At 52.5% G+C, this 18,863-nt stretch overlaps 1 protein-coding gene across 5 annotated transcripts in view; it reads right to left on the reverse strand.

Moving 5' to 3' along the window:
- COBL (cordon-bleu WH2 repeat protein) overlaps positions 1 to 18,863 on the reverse strand; it is a 127,423-nt gene that overhangs the window by 57,719 nt on the left and 50,841 nt on the right. For 3 of the 5 annotated variants that reach the window (XM_037041105.1, XM_037041103.1, XM_037041106.1), the window contains exons 3-7: positions 17,861 to 18,071; positions 15,852 to 16,080; positions 10,869 to 10,969; positions 9,102 to 9,176; positions 323 to 505 (exon numbers count right to left, since the gene is read on the reverse strand). In XM_037041105.1, the coding sequence (XP_036897000.1) occupies positions 323 to 505; positions 9,102 to 9,176; positions 10,869 to 10,969; positions 15,852 to 16,080; positions 17,861 to 18,071 (799 nt within the window). Of the gene's footprint in view, positions 1 to 322; positions 506 to 9,101; positions 9,177 to 10,868; positions 10,970 to 13,605; positions 13,657 to 15,851; positions 16,081 to 17,860; positions 18,072 to 18,863 lie in introns of all 5 variants that reach the window. The other 2 variants (XM_037041104.1, XM_037041102.1) reach the window with 1 other exon arrangement.

The following is an 18,863-nucleotide window of genomic DNA, read 5'->3' on the forward strand; positions in this document are numbered from 1 at the left end:
GGATGGGTGAGGAGACTTAGAAGTACCAATTGTAGTTACAAGATGGTTACAGGGATGTCAAGTACAGCACAGGGAACACAGTCAGTAATATCCTCACAATTATGTGTGAGGCCAGGTGGCTACTGGAAAGATTGAGGGGAATATTGTCTAAAGGATTCAATCTTCTAACCACTAAGCGTACACCTGAAACCAATACGTAATAAAAAATGCATCATAAAAATATCAGATACCCCTTGAAATTACAGGACAATTAAAAAAATCTTGATGTACTTGTTAAAAAAAAGAAAAAAACCACTTGTCCCAAGAGCTGCCCTTCCCCTACCTTTTCCGATGCCTTGTCCTGTACCAGTGGCCCCGAGCCGGGCAGGGACGGAGGAGGAGGGGCCCGGCGCTTCTTCACGTCCGACTTGACAGATATGCCTGAGATGTTGCTCAGCGAGAGGGACGGGCCCAGCGTGACGGAACGGGAGTTCACGGACGGAGAGCTGGGTGTAGTCAAACAGCCCTGTTGGGGGAGGGACAGACACCTGTCATCAATGGACACGCCCTCTCTCTGTGGATGCTCGGCCCGAACACGACAACACCTGCCGGCCACCCTAGTCTGGCCACCGGCAGGCAGGCTTGGCCAGCCTAGGCAACACCAGCATTTTCACTTCCCTGGGAAAACCACCGCAGAAAATGCCACATGACAGACGCCTGCCGTAAGACTGGAAAACAGCCCAATGCCCATCAGCAGATGAGTGGACAGCAAAGCTGCGGTACCTTTACACAGTGGACTATTACTTGGCTGTGACGAAGAATGAAATCTTAGCATTTGCCACAACGTGGATGGATGGCCCTATAGGGTATTGTGCTCAGTGAGATAAGTCAGTCAGAGAAAGACAAACACCACATGTGTTCTTAAAAATGAGCAAAACCACACTTTTTATTTTTATCTTTTAAATCCTCACCCAAGGACCTGCTTACCGAGATGAAGGGTTTGTGCAGAAGGAGCATTTAAAGAACCCGCCCTCCAGTTCCGAATGGAAAACAAGACCAAGCCCAGCCCCACCTGGCACATCTTCTCTCTGCCCTACCCCACTGTCCCGGCCAGCAGGGCCCCGAAGGAGGCCGTGCACACAAGGTTGTGCTTTCTTGGGAGATGCTGGGCGGCCCAGGTGTCCAGCACCTTGTTCACCAACTGCAAGCTCCTGAAGGAAACAGGTGAGGACCTACAGGAAGTAGCTCCACTCCCAGGAAATTCATCCACCCCTACCTGGGCTCCCATGGAAAAGAGTAAAGAAAAAGCATAAATGTTTCCCCCAGCCATCAGTTCTGCAGACAGCAGGCCCGTGATTAAGTGAACTGGTCACTGCAAAGTGAACTGTGAAATACTCTGCCTTCCTCCCCCCTCCAGAGCAGCTGTGAGGACCCAAGGAGGCAGATCTCAGGGCTACTGAACAAACCAGGGACCAGAGGAGGGACAGCCGGAGTCTGGAGGGGTGCAGCAGTTCCCCTGGATGGCTGGCTCACTCGCCTCCCCCTGCCCCCCACACAAAGGGGAGGTGGACAGAAGATGCCAAGGTTTGCTCAAGCTTGTGAAACACCAGGGAGGAGCACACACCATGCCTGCCGGCATCACTGTCGCTGTTTCAGATGTCCACCGGGCCCCTTTCAAGACCCCATAAGCACCTGATCCCAACAATGCGCTTCCCGACCCTGACACTAACTGCTTCTGTTCCCTGCACCCTGCCTGGCCCCAGGGCTTCCAGGTCCCCTTGCTGACAGCTCTGCGTGCCTGACACTCACTCAGCCCTTGAAGTGCCCTGCATGGTCTCTGAAGATCCGTGCAGAATACCATTTGAAAGACTTCTGAGGCTGTTTCCGGAGGTCGGGTTGGATTCCGCAGCACCCCTGCCTTCGTGGCATTCTGACGTCTTGGCCTTTTCCCCCCTCGAGGGGAGGAACTGGCCTCAGTTTTCCTGGGCAGCCCTTGCCAGGCACACACAGGCAGGACCTTACTGCGGGGAAGTCTCATCTTGGGGGCCAAGGTGAGCATTGCTCTTCCGTGGGAGCCCATGGCCCTGTGTGTGCTCACGCACATCTGCACAGTCATAAGAGCACACACCATGCCACACAGCCTGGGGAGAGAGCCTTGTCCACAATGGGTGGGGGTGGGGAAGCTGGACTCCCACCAGAATGTGCTTCTGGAGACAAATGGGACATGCTGTGCTTGCAACCCTTCTGTCCAAGACAAACTGACCTCCAAAAAGCAAAGGTGGAGAGTGATCTTGCCCGCATTTCTTAAACTGTCCCCTCTGGCCAGGCAGATGCTGCCACGTGAGAACCAGTCCCATGAGCCAATCTACCGGGTCCCTGAGACCTCCAGACGGGGCTGGTGAGGGATGAAGGGAAACATTTTGGTCGCCCTCAGTATAGTCTACGGCAGCCATCGAGAACCCACTTAACACAGACTCTCCAAAACTGGGTCAGATACTGCTAGGGCAGTGTGACTTCAGAGTCCCTTTTTGATTTATAGCACGCTACTTTGGGCTTTCGTTGACATGCGGTCACTAAAATAATCGTTTTTGAATAAATGTGTTCCACAGAAATGAGTGGTATAGGAGACTTTTTAATGGTTATTGCCCCTGAGGGGGCAAAATTTAAACATAACATCATTACAAATGGAAACAGAAGTAAATATGAAGGATGGAAACTGAAATGCTTTCAAAAAAGTTATTTTCTCCATCAAACTGATTGAAAACCGCGTGCACACTCTGACCGCAGTGGATATGGACATTTTAGCTCAGGTTTCTCAGTAGCGAGGGGAAAAGGGCCCAGGGCCTGGGCAGGTGGCTGAGGGAAACCCCCGCCAGGCCAGTCCGGGACTGCCTCTGAGTCCTCCCTCTCCTTGCACCGTGCTGCCCTCTGTCGAAAGCATTCAGTACTTCTTTTTTATGGTTTGTCAAAGGATCCAGGGAGCAAACTCGGGAACACAGGCTGAAAAGCCACCAGCTAAGCACAAGGAAGTGGGGACACTCCGAGGCTCCCTTCTCAGCGGGACGAGTGCCGCTTCTCCAGGATCAGGAAGGGACTGGCAGGCTCGTCTCACAGGCACCCTGGCCACCTACGGGGGTGGCCCCTCCACCTGCTCACCAGCGGCCTGTGTCCGCAGGTTAGCACAGGTGGGCCTGCGCTGTGGTGGCCTGATGTAGGTGACAGCCACCTCTAAGTCACACATCATCTAATCTCAGGACAAAATACACTCCTCTCCCAAAGTCCTGCTTTTCCATGCGCGTGCTACGGGGGCGGGGTTTCATCTACCCCCACATCATAAGGATGTAAGAAGCATTATGGGAAAGGCTGAAATAAAATATAGTGTAAATAATATGACCCATAATAACAACACTGAGAGGCTAGGGGAAGCACATTCCAGGATGGGCTGTTAGGGGCAGTGCCCGGAAATTGCTGAGACAGAACTGAAAATGACAGGACATGTGAAGTTCAAGTCAAACTAAATCAAGTGCTCTGCATGCCCATGAAAGGCTGTGGCTTGTTGAAGAGCAGCGGATTCCCCCCACCCCAGCCCCATACACCTGAGTGTTCAGGTAACAGGTCAGCACCTAGGTTCCTTCCCTCCCCTCCCCTGGGCCCCAGGAGTCCCTCCCTGCAGGTATGTTCACAGGCTGTCTGCCTTTCTATGGAACTGCCTCGGCCCGGAATCTCTGGTTAGCACACTCACCAAACCAAAAGCAAAAGAAGAAAATGGGTGATGAACCCCTAATTAACATTTCCAAGGTCCCCAGGTAACCTTGCATTGGGTGAGACCCATTGCCAGGAGGGCACCTTCGCTTCCTACAGCCTGGCCTGGGTTTCCAAGTGCCAGGAGGAGCTGGCCGAGGCGGGCACATTCTCCAAATGCAAAGCGGCTTCCCCCACACAAGACCTGTAGGACAGGTGTGACCAGACAGGTGCCCCCTCCCCCTTGTCCTGCCATTTGCCTGTGGCTGGCGGGCTGGTGGGGCGGGCTGCCCAGGGCTTGGGGCATTTGCATTTCTTGCCTGATGGGGGACCTCTCCAGTGTCCTAGCACAGGTGTCTTGGGGGGCCACCCCAGGGATCCTCAGAACAGACCACCCTGGAACCTAACCCACCCCACCCCACGGGCAGGCTTCCTGTTTACCTGGGGCCAAAGCCCACCTACCTCCCCAGCCTGTGGGGACTTTGTGCCTTCACAGGGGACTTCTCTGCTTGTCCTCTTGGGGATGGAGAGTCCCAGGTGCCACAGGGGGCTGCAGACTTGTCATCTAACGAGGAGGGCTCCCTCGGGGGAGAAGCCCGAAGCCGAGAGAATGCTGCCTTCTCTCAGCCTGTCACCAGAGTGAGACAGAGGTGCACCCAAGTGTCCGAGGGCTGGCTTAATAACACGGCACCGCTGACTGCGTTTTATTGCTGCCCTTTAAGTGCTATGGCTGATAATTATGTAGAGAGTTACAAGTCACAGAGCAAATAAATTTTAAATCAGTAGAATAAGAATTCATCATACGGGTATGCCGAGATGTACATGTAAAATTTTAAATTTAATTTGAAGGTTTACACTTAATACAAAATTAATTTATTCATATTTGTTAGTATTTTATTGGTGACATGTTCCCTCCAGTGATTCTATCGCCACCCCTCCTCTCTGAGACTCAGTGTCCCTGTCACAGCCCCCAGGGCTGGGCCATGGAGTGTCATTAGTGTCCGGCCCCTGGCTCGCCCCCAGGCTGCCCGGTCCTTGACCCGCAGTCAAGGAGAGGAAGGGGCACTGACACCCCGACTGCCATCTGCACTGCGGAACCCTGCCTCCTACTCTGAAATGCTTTCTTCTCTCGCTGCTGTGAGGTTTCATTTGTTGTCTCTGCTCACAGAGGGCCCCTGGGCATGCTGCCTGAACATCAACAACTCCCCTTTCCCCGCATGTAGTCTGACTGCTTCAACCAAAGGTCTGGCTTCAGTGCAGGACACAGAGTATCCCCAACACACGGAACCGGAAGTCACGTTGCAGGGGCCTGATTTCGGCAACGGGCTCACGGGCGCCCCCCTCAGGTTCTGCAGGTGTGGTGCTGGGGGTCCAGTCGAGAAAATGTAAGGATTGTGGCACGGATAACAATGAAGACAGAATAAAGTGGTTCTTGCCCTGGACGTGGCAGGAGGGTTGGCACAGCTGAATCGGCTCAGAGGACTGGAAAGAGAGGGTGAGAAAAACTCATGCCAGAGTCTCCAAATGCACGATATTTGGGAAAGTACGAGTTGCTGGCTTTAGTTGGCCATAAAAAGGCTGCACCTGCAGGTGGATTTCTGGGTCAGTGGGTACAGACTGTGACCCACCCTCTCTCACTGAGGACGCTCGGAAGCCGGGACTCAGGGAGGCATGTGTCAGACTGGCTCCACTGGTGGGCATCTGACCTAACGGGACGTTACATCTGCTCAGCGATACATCGCCGTCACGGGGCGTGAGCCACTTCGACACTGCGCTGGGTCCCACCAGAATGACACATGGACAAAGGCCTGGGTCGTTGGCATCAGAAAAGGCAACAGTCACATCTGCTNCACTGAGGACGCTCGGAAGCCGGGACTCAGGGAGGCATGTGTCAGACTGGCTCCACTGGTGGGCATCTGACCTAACGGGACGTTACATCTGCTCAGCGATACATTGCCGTCACGGGGCGTGAGCCACTTCGACACTGCGCTGGGTCCCACCAGAATGACACATGGACAAAGGCCTGGGTCGTTGGCATCAGAAAAGGCAACAGTCACATCTGCCGTCTCCGTGCACTTGCATGGGACTCACATCGCACCAAGAAAGGCATGTCAGGAAAAGTCAAATGCAAGTGAGACCCATGTCTTTTTCTGTACATCCTGGTTTTCCCAAAGGAATAACCTTCCCTATCACCTGCTTTGATGGTTTGCTCAATTTCCTTCTACAAGCCTAGAAAGTCGTGCAGATCACGGAAAACAGAAATTCATTTTGCTAAAAGAAAAACACCAAAGACAACCCACGAAGGAAAGGCCACTAAGCATGTGTTCTTATATTCAACCAAAAAACTGTCATCCATACACTATATCACATAAATATGTTTTTAAGCCAAGGAGGCAAGCCTATTTCTTTACCTTTTTATTGATCTTGGTTTTCCTTCCTCTTTTATCTCCTGGGAATGTCCTCACAGAAGGTCTTGCCTGAATTTATCAAAGTCCCTCAGCCTGCAGCTCGGAGCTGAGCTCTCTGGTGGCCTGTCCCAAAACTGCTCTCAGCGTCCCCTCTGCAAGGAGACACCTGGCTCACCAGGGGTCATGGGGCCACTGGAAGCATCCCCGCGTGGGGCTTTATTAGAGGGCATCATTTGGAAGAGTGACTCTTGGGGTGTGATTACAGACCCAGGCTCTGTCATCTGGGGCAGCAGACACCGTCAGCCGGCGGGGGGGCATGGTTCTGGCTGTGAGATGCACAGGGAGCTCTGGCCCTTGTCACTCGGGATGGAGGTGACAGTGAGAAAGATGGAGAACCAGCAACTCATTTGTGGTCTCTTTCTGGATGTATGTGTTTCCAGTCATTAGAAACTGCCCTCGACAGGCAGGTACACAGGTGCACCCCCCCCCCATGCATACACATGATCAGAAAACCCTGCGAGGCTGGGATGTCCCTTCTGCTGGAGGCGCCCACTGTACCAGGCACATCAGGCCGCCTCTAGGACTGATCACTGGCTGGGTCCTGGCTGAGTCTTTCCCTCCGCAGACCCTTCTTGTCTTCTTGCCCAGGCTGCTGCCTGCCTCACACCGAGGGCATCTGTGAGTCTGTCTGTCTCTAGGCTTCAGCAATGCACCCACCTTGGTTCCCGCAGCCTCACCTGGGCTCTCCTTAGAAGTGCAGCCCAGGACTTGCCCAAGCCCCTGCATCTGAATTCTTATAAGACCCAGAGGCCCAGTCCCCTGGGGTCTGAGTGGCACCCACCAGGGACTCCCTGCGCACACCCATACAGGGTGTGGCCCACTCCTCTGTATCCATGGTGCCCCCCGTACCTACGTGTCCCATGCAGAGTCTCCGTGACAGTGGGTCTCTGTGTGACTTGTCATTGTACCCTTCTCTGCTGTCTACCTACCCACCTACCTTCCTACCTACCTACTTACCTAACTATGTACCTATGAACCTACCTATCTGCCTACTTACTTACTTACCTACCTACCTACCTACATATGTACTTACCTATGTACCTACTTACCTATGTACCTACTTTCCTACCTAACTTCCCTAACCCTACCTGACTTCCTACCTACCTTCCTACTTATCTTCCTACCTACCTACTTACCTACTTACCTATGTACCTACTTTCCTACCTTCCCACCTACCTATCTACCTTCCTACCTACCCACCTACCTTCCCACCTACCTTCCTACCTATGTACCTGTGTACCTAAGTGACATTCTCACTCTAAGAATTGAGTGCTTTGGGGAAAACCCACCTCGCTGAAGCTTTACACACAAAACCTTCTTTGACAGTTTTCAGAATTGCATTACAGAGTGTGTGACACGGAAACTTTAAAAACTACATTCGATAGGCAAACAGGTAAACAAAGCACCTAAGGACCATGTCTCTGAATTACATTTCAGGCTCTGTATTCCTTTCCATGGTTTGATGTTGATTCCCCAATGCCTTTGAAGTCTCTTTCATAAGGAATCCCCCCCAGTGGAAAAGGGCTTTGGGGGCCAAGGGGCCCTCATATTGTTCATGACTCCAGAGAAGAGGAGCAAGGATTCACCGGGAAGAGGGCATGCAGCTCCTTGAGGCGCTGACCGCAAACCAAACAGACCCACGCTGTGCCCTGTTTGTGGAGGATACTCAACTTGAAAAAAAAAAGTAACCTCGTGCACTGGAGCAAACTGCAGACGGCACGGTGCCACCTGAGAGAGAAGTTGGCTCTGTGCAGACCAGAGCTGGCCAGGACCTCTGCTGGCTGCAGGCATTCTCTCTGAAAACACTCCATCTTCCATTTATGTTATAAGTTCGAACATGAAGCACTTTAGAAAGGTCCAAGCCACACTTTTAAAATTTCTCGTCAGTATTGATTTATAGTAAAAATTAGTTCTACATCACAAACATGCGGCTTGGCCCTCGGGACACTTTTTTGTTGATGTTAATTGTGAACATTTTAAGAACAACGAATTTTAGTAGGTTCTCCAGGCCGGGAAGGTGGAGTGGCCGGGACTCCCTGTGCCTGGGAAGATACTGCCCTCTGGTGGCAGAACTGACTCAAGGCACTTTCCAGTTCTTCAGTATCTGCTTGGGACCGGGGCAGCTAAAATTAAGGAATTTGCTTTACATGATCATATGAAATTAAAAATGGAATTTAGATAGACATTTACATTTTCTATTGCATGTCATTTCAATTTTTTATCATTTCAAGTTGTGACAAAAAAGTTTCAGGCATAAAACTCTTCTGAGTGGAATAGAGGTTCACATGGAGGCTGGCGTGAAAATGTGAGACCCAGAAAAAGAACAATCATGAAAATTCCTTACTGTTACAGACGAGTTGGTCTTTGAAACATGTAAAAAGTGACAATAAGAATCAAACTTCTGTCAGATGCATTTTAAAGGTCAATATTTTTAAGAGGCTATAAATTATTTTGTTTCCAGAATTTGAAATTGTGAAGAACTTTTCCATATGCCGACTCTGAGGTGTGAGGGCCCAGGTGGCTTTATGATGTCATCTCAGGGGGTAACTGCAGAGCTAGGAATGGGCGGACCCAGGCCTGGCAGCGTGTCTCCAAAGCCGACAGCCACGCCTGGTCATGAAGAGAACTTAGTCGGGAGAGCGTAAGTAAGGTCAGTCAGTGTAACCACGGAGTCTCCCAGTCACGCTGCCAGGTGCAGTGTGGGAAGCAGAAACTACAACATTCCGTGTCCACCAAAGGTGGCACAGGCAACAAAACATGAACCCAAACGCAGCTTGGTGCTTCTCTAGACTGAGAACCAAACGCCCCAACACCCCCAATACAAAGTAACCCATCTTCCCCTCTGTGGGAGGCTGTGCAAAGCATCACGCAGCTCTGCCCTCTCACAAGGGGCGCCCGCGGTGTGGTACTCACGTTCGAGCCCCGGCCTGGCGCTGACCTCGAGGTGTCCTCGTCGCTGTCTGCTCCCACCAGCCCAGGGAGCTCCACCTGAAAGAGGGGCACAGCACATGTCACCTCCAGGTGAGAGTGAGCACAAACAAGCACATCTTCCTTGGGAAACATTCAGGCACACTGGCTGTGTGGCCGCGTGGCTGCATGGCCAGGCTGCCGAATCGTACTAAGTGGTTTCAATCCACAGCCATGTCCCTCGCTTGTGAACCTGAGAGTTGCCCTCAAAGACTCACTGTCCGGGGCCCAGAGCTCCGAACTCCCCAACTCAAGGTGCTGAGGTTCCTTTTCCTTAGCTCAGAAAACAGGTAAAGTGGGACAGTGGTGCACCTGAGTGATGGAGTTAGCTCAGAAAACCAGCTAGGTAGCTAGTCGGGTTGGGAAGTTTTAAACTCAGTTTAGCATTATGCTGAGGGTCACTTGGGTGTACACAGGAATAACTGACCAGGTGTGTGGACCAGCGGCCCAGAATTGCCTGGTTCAGCAGGAAAACAGGCTCTGGGGCCCCACCCGGCTTCCCAATGAGTATTTCTGGGGACACGACCTGGGAATCCAACTGTCTTAAGGTGCCTAAGGTGTTTGGGAATGACTGGGCCAGCAGAATAAGTGTAAAAATGACACAACTTTACTGTGTTTTAAAAACAGTAAAGCACTGAAGTTTTTAAACAAGAAAGGGTATCTGCTGCCATCTCCTTCAACCAAAATGCAGCCTCTCCACAGTCTCTGTGGAGACTCGAAGCGTAGTCTCCACAGAGATTTCACACACACACACACACACACACACACATCTCCTCTAAGGAGCGATACTAAGGACTCCCTCAGCTTTACACGCCTGGATGTTCTTCATGTTCTGGTCTCTGACATGTGTGTACACTGCCCGGCACAGCAGGATTTCAGAAATCATTAAAATAATTGTTTACTCCAAACGCTCCCAAGGGAGACGCGACTTGTCCCGGAATGTGCAGTGTGGGGGAAGGGTGAGGGCCCTGGACAGAGTGGGGGGTGGCTCTGGAGTCCCCTCGCACTGTGGTTAGCTCAGGGCGGGGACTCCGGGTTCCTTCACCTGTGACATGGGGCGACCGACCTCTCTCCCCAGGTGTCTGCAAAGACTGACTATGAGATTGCACACGAACGATGAAAACGGTGAGAAATGAGGAACGAAGGCCTGAATCCCCTCAACAGCCATGTAAACAAGCCAATAAGGATACGAATGAAGTGATAGTGTCCAGAGAGAACAGAGATAACATTAATGTGAGGGAAAGACCCAGGGGAAAGACGAGGTGTGTGCGAAGGGAAGACATTCTGAGCCAGTTTGAGGCGGACCAGAGGAGAAGTCCCCGTGACCACAGACAGGCTCCACCATCCCTGGCATCCCCGGCCAGGAACTGAGTGAGTCAGTGTCCGCCTCCAGCACACAATCTTCCAGGGTGTAAACAAAAGCAGAACAGCTTTGTGGGTGCTCTCTGACACTCTGGTTCATTTTCGGGGATCCGAGCTGTGATGTGCTATCCAAACCCCACCCTCCGCCCACTCCTCCACTGGGGCAGCCTCCCTGAGCCCCAGCCCTGAGCACAAGGCTCAGGGGTTCACCCAGAGAAGTGCTTCGGGGGCCGCACGTGGAAGGAGGGCTCGAGAACAACGCCCCTTCTGCCTGAAGGGATTCCGGCCTTCCAGGAGGGCTGGAGCTCAGACACCTCCGGGAAGCGGTTTCAGGTGATGCAGTGGCCTTACCTTGCTGCCGTGGCTCCTTTTACTGACTTTGAAGAATCCGAGGAACTTCTTCTTCTCCTTATCCGTCTCATCATTGCCAAGCGATGCTTTCCTAAAGGTTTCTGTGGGCAGAGACACCAAGTTATTTTTCAGCATAAGAGAGTAAGCACTTCAGGTTAAAATCTCAAAAAATATCGTCTCTACTCTCAAACTTTTAGTTCTTATTAGAGAGTGAAACCACTGACTATTTCTTTGAAAGCATCTGGAGTCCCCGCAGGGCCCCCAGTTCCCATTCACGAAATCGCTACAGGGCCTCACGCTCTCTAGTGGGCTCAGGGGTGTTTTTTCTCAGGGTGTGGCCACGTGCCCACCTTTTCTCCCATTTGCCCAGCCAGCCTGTTTTCCTTTCTAGTGACAGCCTCTAGGGGGCGCATTTCCTCTTCTATTCTTTTTTCCCCTTTTAATTCTTGAGTTCTAAATGCTCAACCTTCTCCTTCTTCATCAGGATTCTATTTTTTTATCACTGTTTCACTATTGTATTATTGGGGGGGTTGTTCACTATTAATTTTGTATTTTTCAATTGCAGTTGGCATTCAGCACTCTTTTGTATTGGTTCCAGGGGCAGAGCACAGGGCTTAGGCACGCACCAGAGTGGTCCAGGATGTTCCTGGCCCCGACCTGGCCCCACAGGCAGCTGTCACAACGTCCCTGATATATCCCCTGTGCTGGAATCCAGCAGGACTTGACACCGGGCACCCGGTGCCACCAACAGAGATATGCAGCCCCAATCAGACAGGTTACCACACAGCTGAGACCTGTGGTTCCTTGGATGAGGAGGGACAGGAAGCATCAGCAGCCCAGGAACTGGGCCCAGACCTGATCCCTGAGTCAGCAACTTTGGGGCTAGGCCCAGCACCGGGCATTCAATGAGCCCACCCCTGGGAACATGTCAGGGGGCCCAGAAAACGCTGAGGGTCAGGGGTGTGGAGGGGGTGGGCACTGTGATGAGGGCCACTCGGGAAGCCTGCTCCAGTGCCCTAGGCCTCAGTGTTTTCATCTGCAGACAGAGGGGGGGGAGGGATCTGAACCAGCTCGTACCCCAGTGCCACCAGACGGTTGACCAGCATCCTACATTGGTTTGCGGACACACCAGGGGCCAGCCCAGGCTTTTGCCCCCAATGCATCCCATTTTCTCCCCTGAGCCACGTGGACACAGTGAGAGGAGGAAACGTAGGTGTCCTTGAAGGACAGACACAGGACACTCCCACACCACTGTCCGCTGCTGGGCACCAGGCCGCTGGTGGGGGCATTGGGGCATTGGGGCTGGGCTGAGCAAAGTCTGCCATCGAAACATCGGTCGCTGCTCCTGGGCGCTGGCTGGGACTTGACATCCAGTCAGAGGCAGACTTGAGGTCAGTGTGTTAGTAACACAGCGTGCACACTAATGTAGCCACCCCACCACGCAGCCCCGGGCGCAAACGGTCATGAGATCATTCTGCTCACAGCAAAGCCTCAGGTTTAGTCACCAGCTCCAGGGCTCTGGGCCCGGGGCCGAGCCCATCTGCAGCCTCACATCACACAAGTCCACACCAGCAGGTGGTACTATGTGTATCCACATGTGCACTCGGATTTCCTGGTGAGTCGCATCAAAGCCCTTGTAGGCACAGGGCTGGGAAGGTGAAACGAGAGTGTGTTGTACTGCAGAGCGCAGCCTCGTGTCAGCCACAGCAAGCTTGGGTGTGCGCGTGTGCATCTGGCCTCTGTCCACACTGACATCGTGGTGACACGGGTGGGGTGAATGCATGACCCTGCGGTCCCTGACAGGTGAGAGCAGAAGAGCACGTGCCTGGCACTCAGGCTAGGACACCACCCGTAAAATGACACAGGGGTCAGAAACCTGCCACGAGATCGAGCCCCTGGAGTCTCCCCTGGAACAGTGACAGTGGCCGGCCACCACCCCTCAGGACGGCACCGCGGCCACATGCCGCACCCCACACTGGTGCCGGGCCAATGCCAGGTGTCCCTGCACTAGTTTCTTTTTCTAGAAACAAAATCTAGCATTTGACACTTTCACAAGAACAGAAGTTTTTGTAAAATACAAAACCTCATTAGGAGTTTCATGACCTTCCTGTGTGTGTGTATGCCAAAACTTTCATTAAAATATGAATATGTATGTGTGTGTGCATGCTTATGTATAGGTGTGTATGCACATATAAATATCTATGTATCTGTGTGCACATAGAGTTTATAAGAAATAGGTATCAGAATAAATGCAAAATCCAGACTCGTCGTTTTCATCCGTGTCTAGGACAGCAAAGGTGAAATGTCACAAACCACACTGGCCTAAATTCTGCGGCAGGCAGGATGGATCGCAAAGACAGATGAGCACAGGCAGGCATAGGTGAGTGCAAGTGAGTGCAGGTAAGCACAGGTGAGCACAGGTAAGAAACAATGCTGCCTCTTCCATATGAATCTGGCTTGGAGTCCGCTTGGGGTCCTTCACACGGGCCATTTTCCACAACAGCCTCCCTCCTTTGTCACCGGCCAGCACCACACAGCAAATCCTCCCGCAGGGAACGTTCTTTTCTTAGCAACCAGAAACCCGAGAAACCAAACCACAACCTCAGGCGAGCCAGCAAGCCTTCCCCAGAGCTGCCACACTGACACCCCCATGGCCCACAGGCACCCATGTGTCTGTCGCCCTAGCTCCCAGCCATGCAGGCCGCAGCCCGGCAGGGGCAGCTGGGGCTCACCGTACCTGTACCTCGACAGCTCAGGGAAGGCTCCGACTGAGTTTTGCTCAGAAGAACTGGAAAAGGCAGGTGGAAAGAGAGTGAAGGCGTGCGGAGACCCTCTGCCGCCCCAGGGCAGGCTGGGCCCTCCAGCAGCCTTGGCAGGGGCTGTTGGTCCTCCTTAGGAGGAGCCAAGTGCAGAGCAGGCCGGCATTCCTGGCCTGAAACCCCAGAGCCTGCAGCTGCTGGCTGCCAAGCACCACCGCAGAAGCAGGTGGCAGCAGAGTCCTGTGTTTCTGCAGGCTGCAGGGGCCAGGGGTTCCTATAGAGGAAGCCAGTGTCCAGGGACACATCTCACAGCTGCTGGCTTGGAGAGGACAGAGCCAGAGCGGCAAAGGAAGGGGCTCCTGGGGGACAGCCACTAGGCAGGTGGAGGCCTTGGTCAGGGATGGTCATCAAAGGTTTCTCAGCCCACGCACAGGGTGGGGTGTGGTCTGGCCCAGATGAAAGGGCCTGGGCCCCCTGGGCTCAACACCCCCTCCTCAACAATGCTAGGTGTCATTCTTATTCTCTGGGGAGGCTGCTGGGACCCCGGGAGGGAGGGTTCCTTGGAGGTGCCCAAGGCAACAGAGAGGGGGACTCGGGCATGGGCAATGCTATTTCCCCGACTCGGAAGTGATGACAAATCTGAGCAGCCAGGGTGTTTGCTCCGGGTGTCCTCCCCACATGGGGGAGGTCACCCAGACGGACACTCAGCCCCCTGCTCCAGATGCCACCAGCTTGCTGGGCTGTACCCGAGTGGAGAGGCCGGTTTTATATGACGGTTCCCAGGTAAAAGGTTCTGCGTCTGCCTTTCAAGATATACCTGTGATTGTCACAAAACTGAAATACGTGTTTGTGTAAGGCTTTATCTTCCACGTTCACCAAGGTGGGACAGTTTTTCTTTTCTCTGCCTTGCCAAGTAAGTGCTATTCCCAAAGTCTCCCAGAAACGCGATTTAAATCGGGCAGATAAAACCAGACAGATTCGCCATTTCCAAGCCTGTGTGGCAGACTTGGAGAATAAACAGTCCACGTGTCTTGCACTCAACTGACCTGAGACCCTTTCTTGAACGTCAAGTGCCACCTGGGTCCCCCAACCTCCAGTGGCAGGTTTGGGGGGGGGGAGTGTTCCCACTATGATCGCTGATTTCACAATAAGTTTCATAATTAAAAAGCAATTATTTGATTATAAGAATTTGAAAAAAAGCTGTAGAAAAACTCAAAAAACTTGAATATGTCTCTATTTTAAAGCCCAGCCTGTTCAATATGTATGGAATAAATAAAAAGGCAAGCAATAACAACACCAAGCGTGGCTCATAAAACTAGACGCTTCTGTGAAGTTCACTTTAACAATTCCAGAGTCAAACAACGCTAAATTGTGTGTGGGGGCCGGGGCACGCGCTGACTGCTGTTCCCAGAGTCGGCCCTTCGAACTGGCTGGAGGAACCTGCTCACGCAGCAGGTCTTTGTGCCAACCCTGGGCTCCCCGGCTGCCACGCTCCCTGCTGGCTCTAACTGTGACCTCTAGCTACGGGACGTGTTCACACGAGGACTAAAGTGTCCCCAGCACCGATGGGGACCAGGCACCCTCAGTTGTCTTGAGGGACTGAGCGGTCCTTTGGGCAGTTTTAGGGATTGGCTGGATGTGTTTTTGTCACTGACTGTGGTTAGGAGTGCTGTCTGAGACTCAGGGGCAGTCAGAAGATGCTGGAGAGGAAGCGCAGGAGGGCATGGTTCATGAGTGGGTTCTGGGAAGCTCCTGTAGAGGGGAGCTCCAGTCTGCCTCCCCATCCCTTCCCCTGACCCCACCGAAGCTCCCGGGGGACGGGGAAATTGGTGCTCAGGACAGGGGGCCAGAGGCAGAATTGCAACCAGGGCACAAAAGCAAGTTCAGTTTGTCTCCTGCCCACGCCAACACTGGTTTGGATATAATTTGAGTTGCCTGCAAGTTCACATACCTGCCCGCCTGGTGTGCAGGGCATTGTTCTACGGGGCGTAGACCTTGCTCCCTGTGTGTTCTCAGGGGCAGGGACTCACCTCTCTCTCTTTATAAGGAAACTTATTCATTGACTCAGGGGAGAGAGAGAACCATGGTTTTGTTGTTACACTTGCTGATGCGCTCACTGGTGGATTCTTGCATGTGCCCTGACCGGGTTTCAACCTGCAACCCTGGCACATTGGGCAGACGCTCCCACCGGCCCAGCAGCCAGCCTGGCCCGGGCAGCACCCACCTCTCTTGTTGTCCCAGGCGTAGAGCTCCTTTATGCCCAGCTCGTTCAGGGACTTGGACAGCTCCAGCTCCTCCCCCTCGACGTTGTCCCTGAGCAGCACCACGTGCTCCGGGTGCACGTCGCACTTGGCGCAGATGACGGGGAGGATGCTCTGCAGCGGCACCTCGGGGCTCACACGCACCACGGCCTTCTGCGTCCGCAGGTAGTTCACGACCAGACGCACGGACTTCTGGAAGGACCAGAGAACACCGTGAGCGCATCCTCCCGACAGCTCCACCCTTCGTGTTTACACTGGGACCGGGTCAGGCAAGGTGTCGGGTGGGCTGAACCTTTCTCCCACCAACTCAGCGGGTCGTGGGGAAACGGCATATAGGACAGCGGCCGATAGATGCCCGGAACAGTAAACTTGCCTCAGAGTGTCTTTACCGATGAACAAACTGCTAGGGACACAGGGAGGTGGACGTGGGGGAGGGCTCGGTTTCAAATCCAACACACACAGGGCCCTCCCGGAATTCTGACTACACTCGAACGCAAGGCATGTGTGTACATTTAGTAAAGCACAAGCATTCGGAAGTATTGTGAGTATAATTCCATGTAAAGGGAAACCCTCAGCAAGCAAGGCATCAAAGTCTTGTTTAAGAAACCAAAGCATCCCCTTAAGTGTATAAATATCGAGTGTGAGTCTGTAAGTCTGTGTATACACCTGTTTATATATACACACACACTACACACAGATATATTTTAAGCTAATAAACATTTTAGTTTTTAGAACATCAGCTCTGTACTAATGAGAAGTGTGCACAACGTGGCCCATCGGAAACACTGAATCTGGCTTCAGGCAGCCACCCTCTGCCTGCCTTCCCTGGCTGCCCCAGGGTGCTAGCGGCCTGCAGGGCAGATGTGGAGATGGGGGTTTTCCGGAGGCACCCAGGCCGACCGCAGACCCTGGACCAGTCTCAGTGTCGGGGATCGAGGAGTGTGAGGGAGGAACAGGGAGCACACGGTCTTGTCCGTGTTTCTGGAACGGGGGTCAGGCACTGCCCTGGGCTCGCCTGCCCGAGGAGTCTGGGCCCGGGGCCAGGAAGGGAAGGGAACCACAGGGTGCAAGCAAGGGATCTCTGTGTGAACACAGACTTTACTGGAAGATTTGGGAAAATTTCCACCCAGAGGGCAGATGGCATCAGTTAAAATGTGTCACCTGCCCAGACCTAGAATCCACAGGACATGGACGATGGGCTAAATTGCCATTTTTAAAAGCAGGAAAATTTTGTTTGTATTCTAAGAATCTAAACAAATGAAATAGCATTCCTCACAATTAGACCTAAAGAACCATAGCAAATGCTTACTATAAAGTGCAGTAAGCAGCTGGGATTAATTTTGATCAATGATTAAAAGCCTGAAATAAATCTACATATATTATAAGATATTCTCCGATTGTAATAAGTATCACAGCGATTTTTCAAAAGAAAACCTCTGCCCCCGACCCCCAATCACTAAGAAAATGTTCATATCTTCATTCTGCCTGCTTCATGGGTCAGGAAGACCCCCAGACCCGAACTGGACCCTCTAGGCCTAGTCCAGTAGGGTAGTCACTGTGGTTACTTGCATTTAAATAAATTACAAGTTCAGTTTTTTGGTCATACTAGCTGCACCAGCTCAGTGGCTGCCTGTGACAAGTGACCTTGGAAGTCACCTCGCAAGTGGGGAACTGTAGACCGAGTCCTCCTTTGCTGGGAGCCGGAATGGCTGACTGTGCTCTAGGACACACCTTCTTTTGACGTGTCCAGAGGAACAACGTCACAATAATAGACATTCTTAGATTCCGGAAACTTCTACCTTCTAAAAGAAACCCAGTTCCGTGCCCAACTGTGCCTGGACGGAGGTAGGCCCGCCTCCCCAGCCATCTGCAGGTGTCAGGGAGACTGCAGGGATACCCCGTCAGCACCTGCAGCGCAGTGGCCACAGGCGTCTGCGTGTACCCTGGGCTGCGTGGGTCCCCTCCTACTGACCTCAGGCATCTTGGGTGGGCTGGGCTTCACCTTCTCTTCAGAAACCTTCTCCTTCAGAAACACGGTGTGCACATTCAGGGTCCCCACCAGAGTGTTTGGCTTAAAACTCAAAGGCTGCTGGGAGTCCGAAGACCAGATCTCCAGGGCGTGGTGGGACGGGTTCAGGTGGTTCTGCAGGCACAGTTCCACCAGGAGGTCCATCATGGCGTGGCTGCAAATGAAGATGGAGCACAGTCAGCAGGGTCTGCACCCTTCCCTCAGGCCGGGAGAGAACAGGCAGGCTGGCGGGGGTATGAGCAAACTTCCCAGGAAAGACAGCAGCTGCGCATGGATTCCTTGGGCGCGACGGCACCGCCACATCCTAGCATTCTCAGAGCTCGTACCAGACCCGAGCCATTGAGTCCTCACTTAGTCCCATCAGTGGGTTCTGTGACTTCTAGGGGACACCACATACAACGAAACCAATTTTGCCAAAGGCTAATTGATATAAGCAAGAGTACAGCATCTCATCAACGTTGTAACAAAATGACAGCTGAACAAGATGTAATGCAGGGACCTGCTGTACTCAGGGCCATGAGATGTTGGATTTTCAGTTATTTGTGATATTCAGTCATTTTTGCCCTGGCTGGTGTGGCTCAGTGGATTGAGCATCAGCCTGAGAACCAAAGGATTCCCAGTCAGGGCACATGCCTGGGTTGAGGGCCAGGTCCCCAGTAGGGGGCGCATGAGAGGCAACCACACATGGATGTTTCTCTCCCTTTCTCCCTCCTAGTCTCTCTCCAAAAATAAATAAATAAAATCTGGGAAAAAGAACCTCGAAAATTTTAACTTGAAGAAGATAACAGCTTGTTCTTTCTTTCTATTTCTTCCTTCCTTCCTTTCTTTCTTTCTTTCTTTCTTTTCTAAAGAAAGTATGCCTTTCTTAGGATAGTGCCAGCCTGTCAATTTGATGAGTTTGCTAAATAAATTAATTTATTTATTCCTGTCTTTTCTTTTCTGACTT

Source organism: Sturnira hondurensis, unplaced genomic scaffold (assembly GCF_014824575.4).
Source record: "Sturnira hondurensis isolate 20B ecotype Veracruz unplaced genomic scaffold, ASM1482457v3 Scaffold0002840, whole genome shotgun sequence".
In the NCBI taxonomy this organism is placed as follows: domain Eukaryota; kingdom Metazoa; phylum Chordata; class Mammalia; order Chiroptera; family Phyllostomidae; genus Sturnira; species Sturnira hondurensis.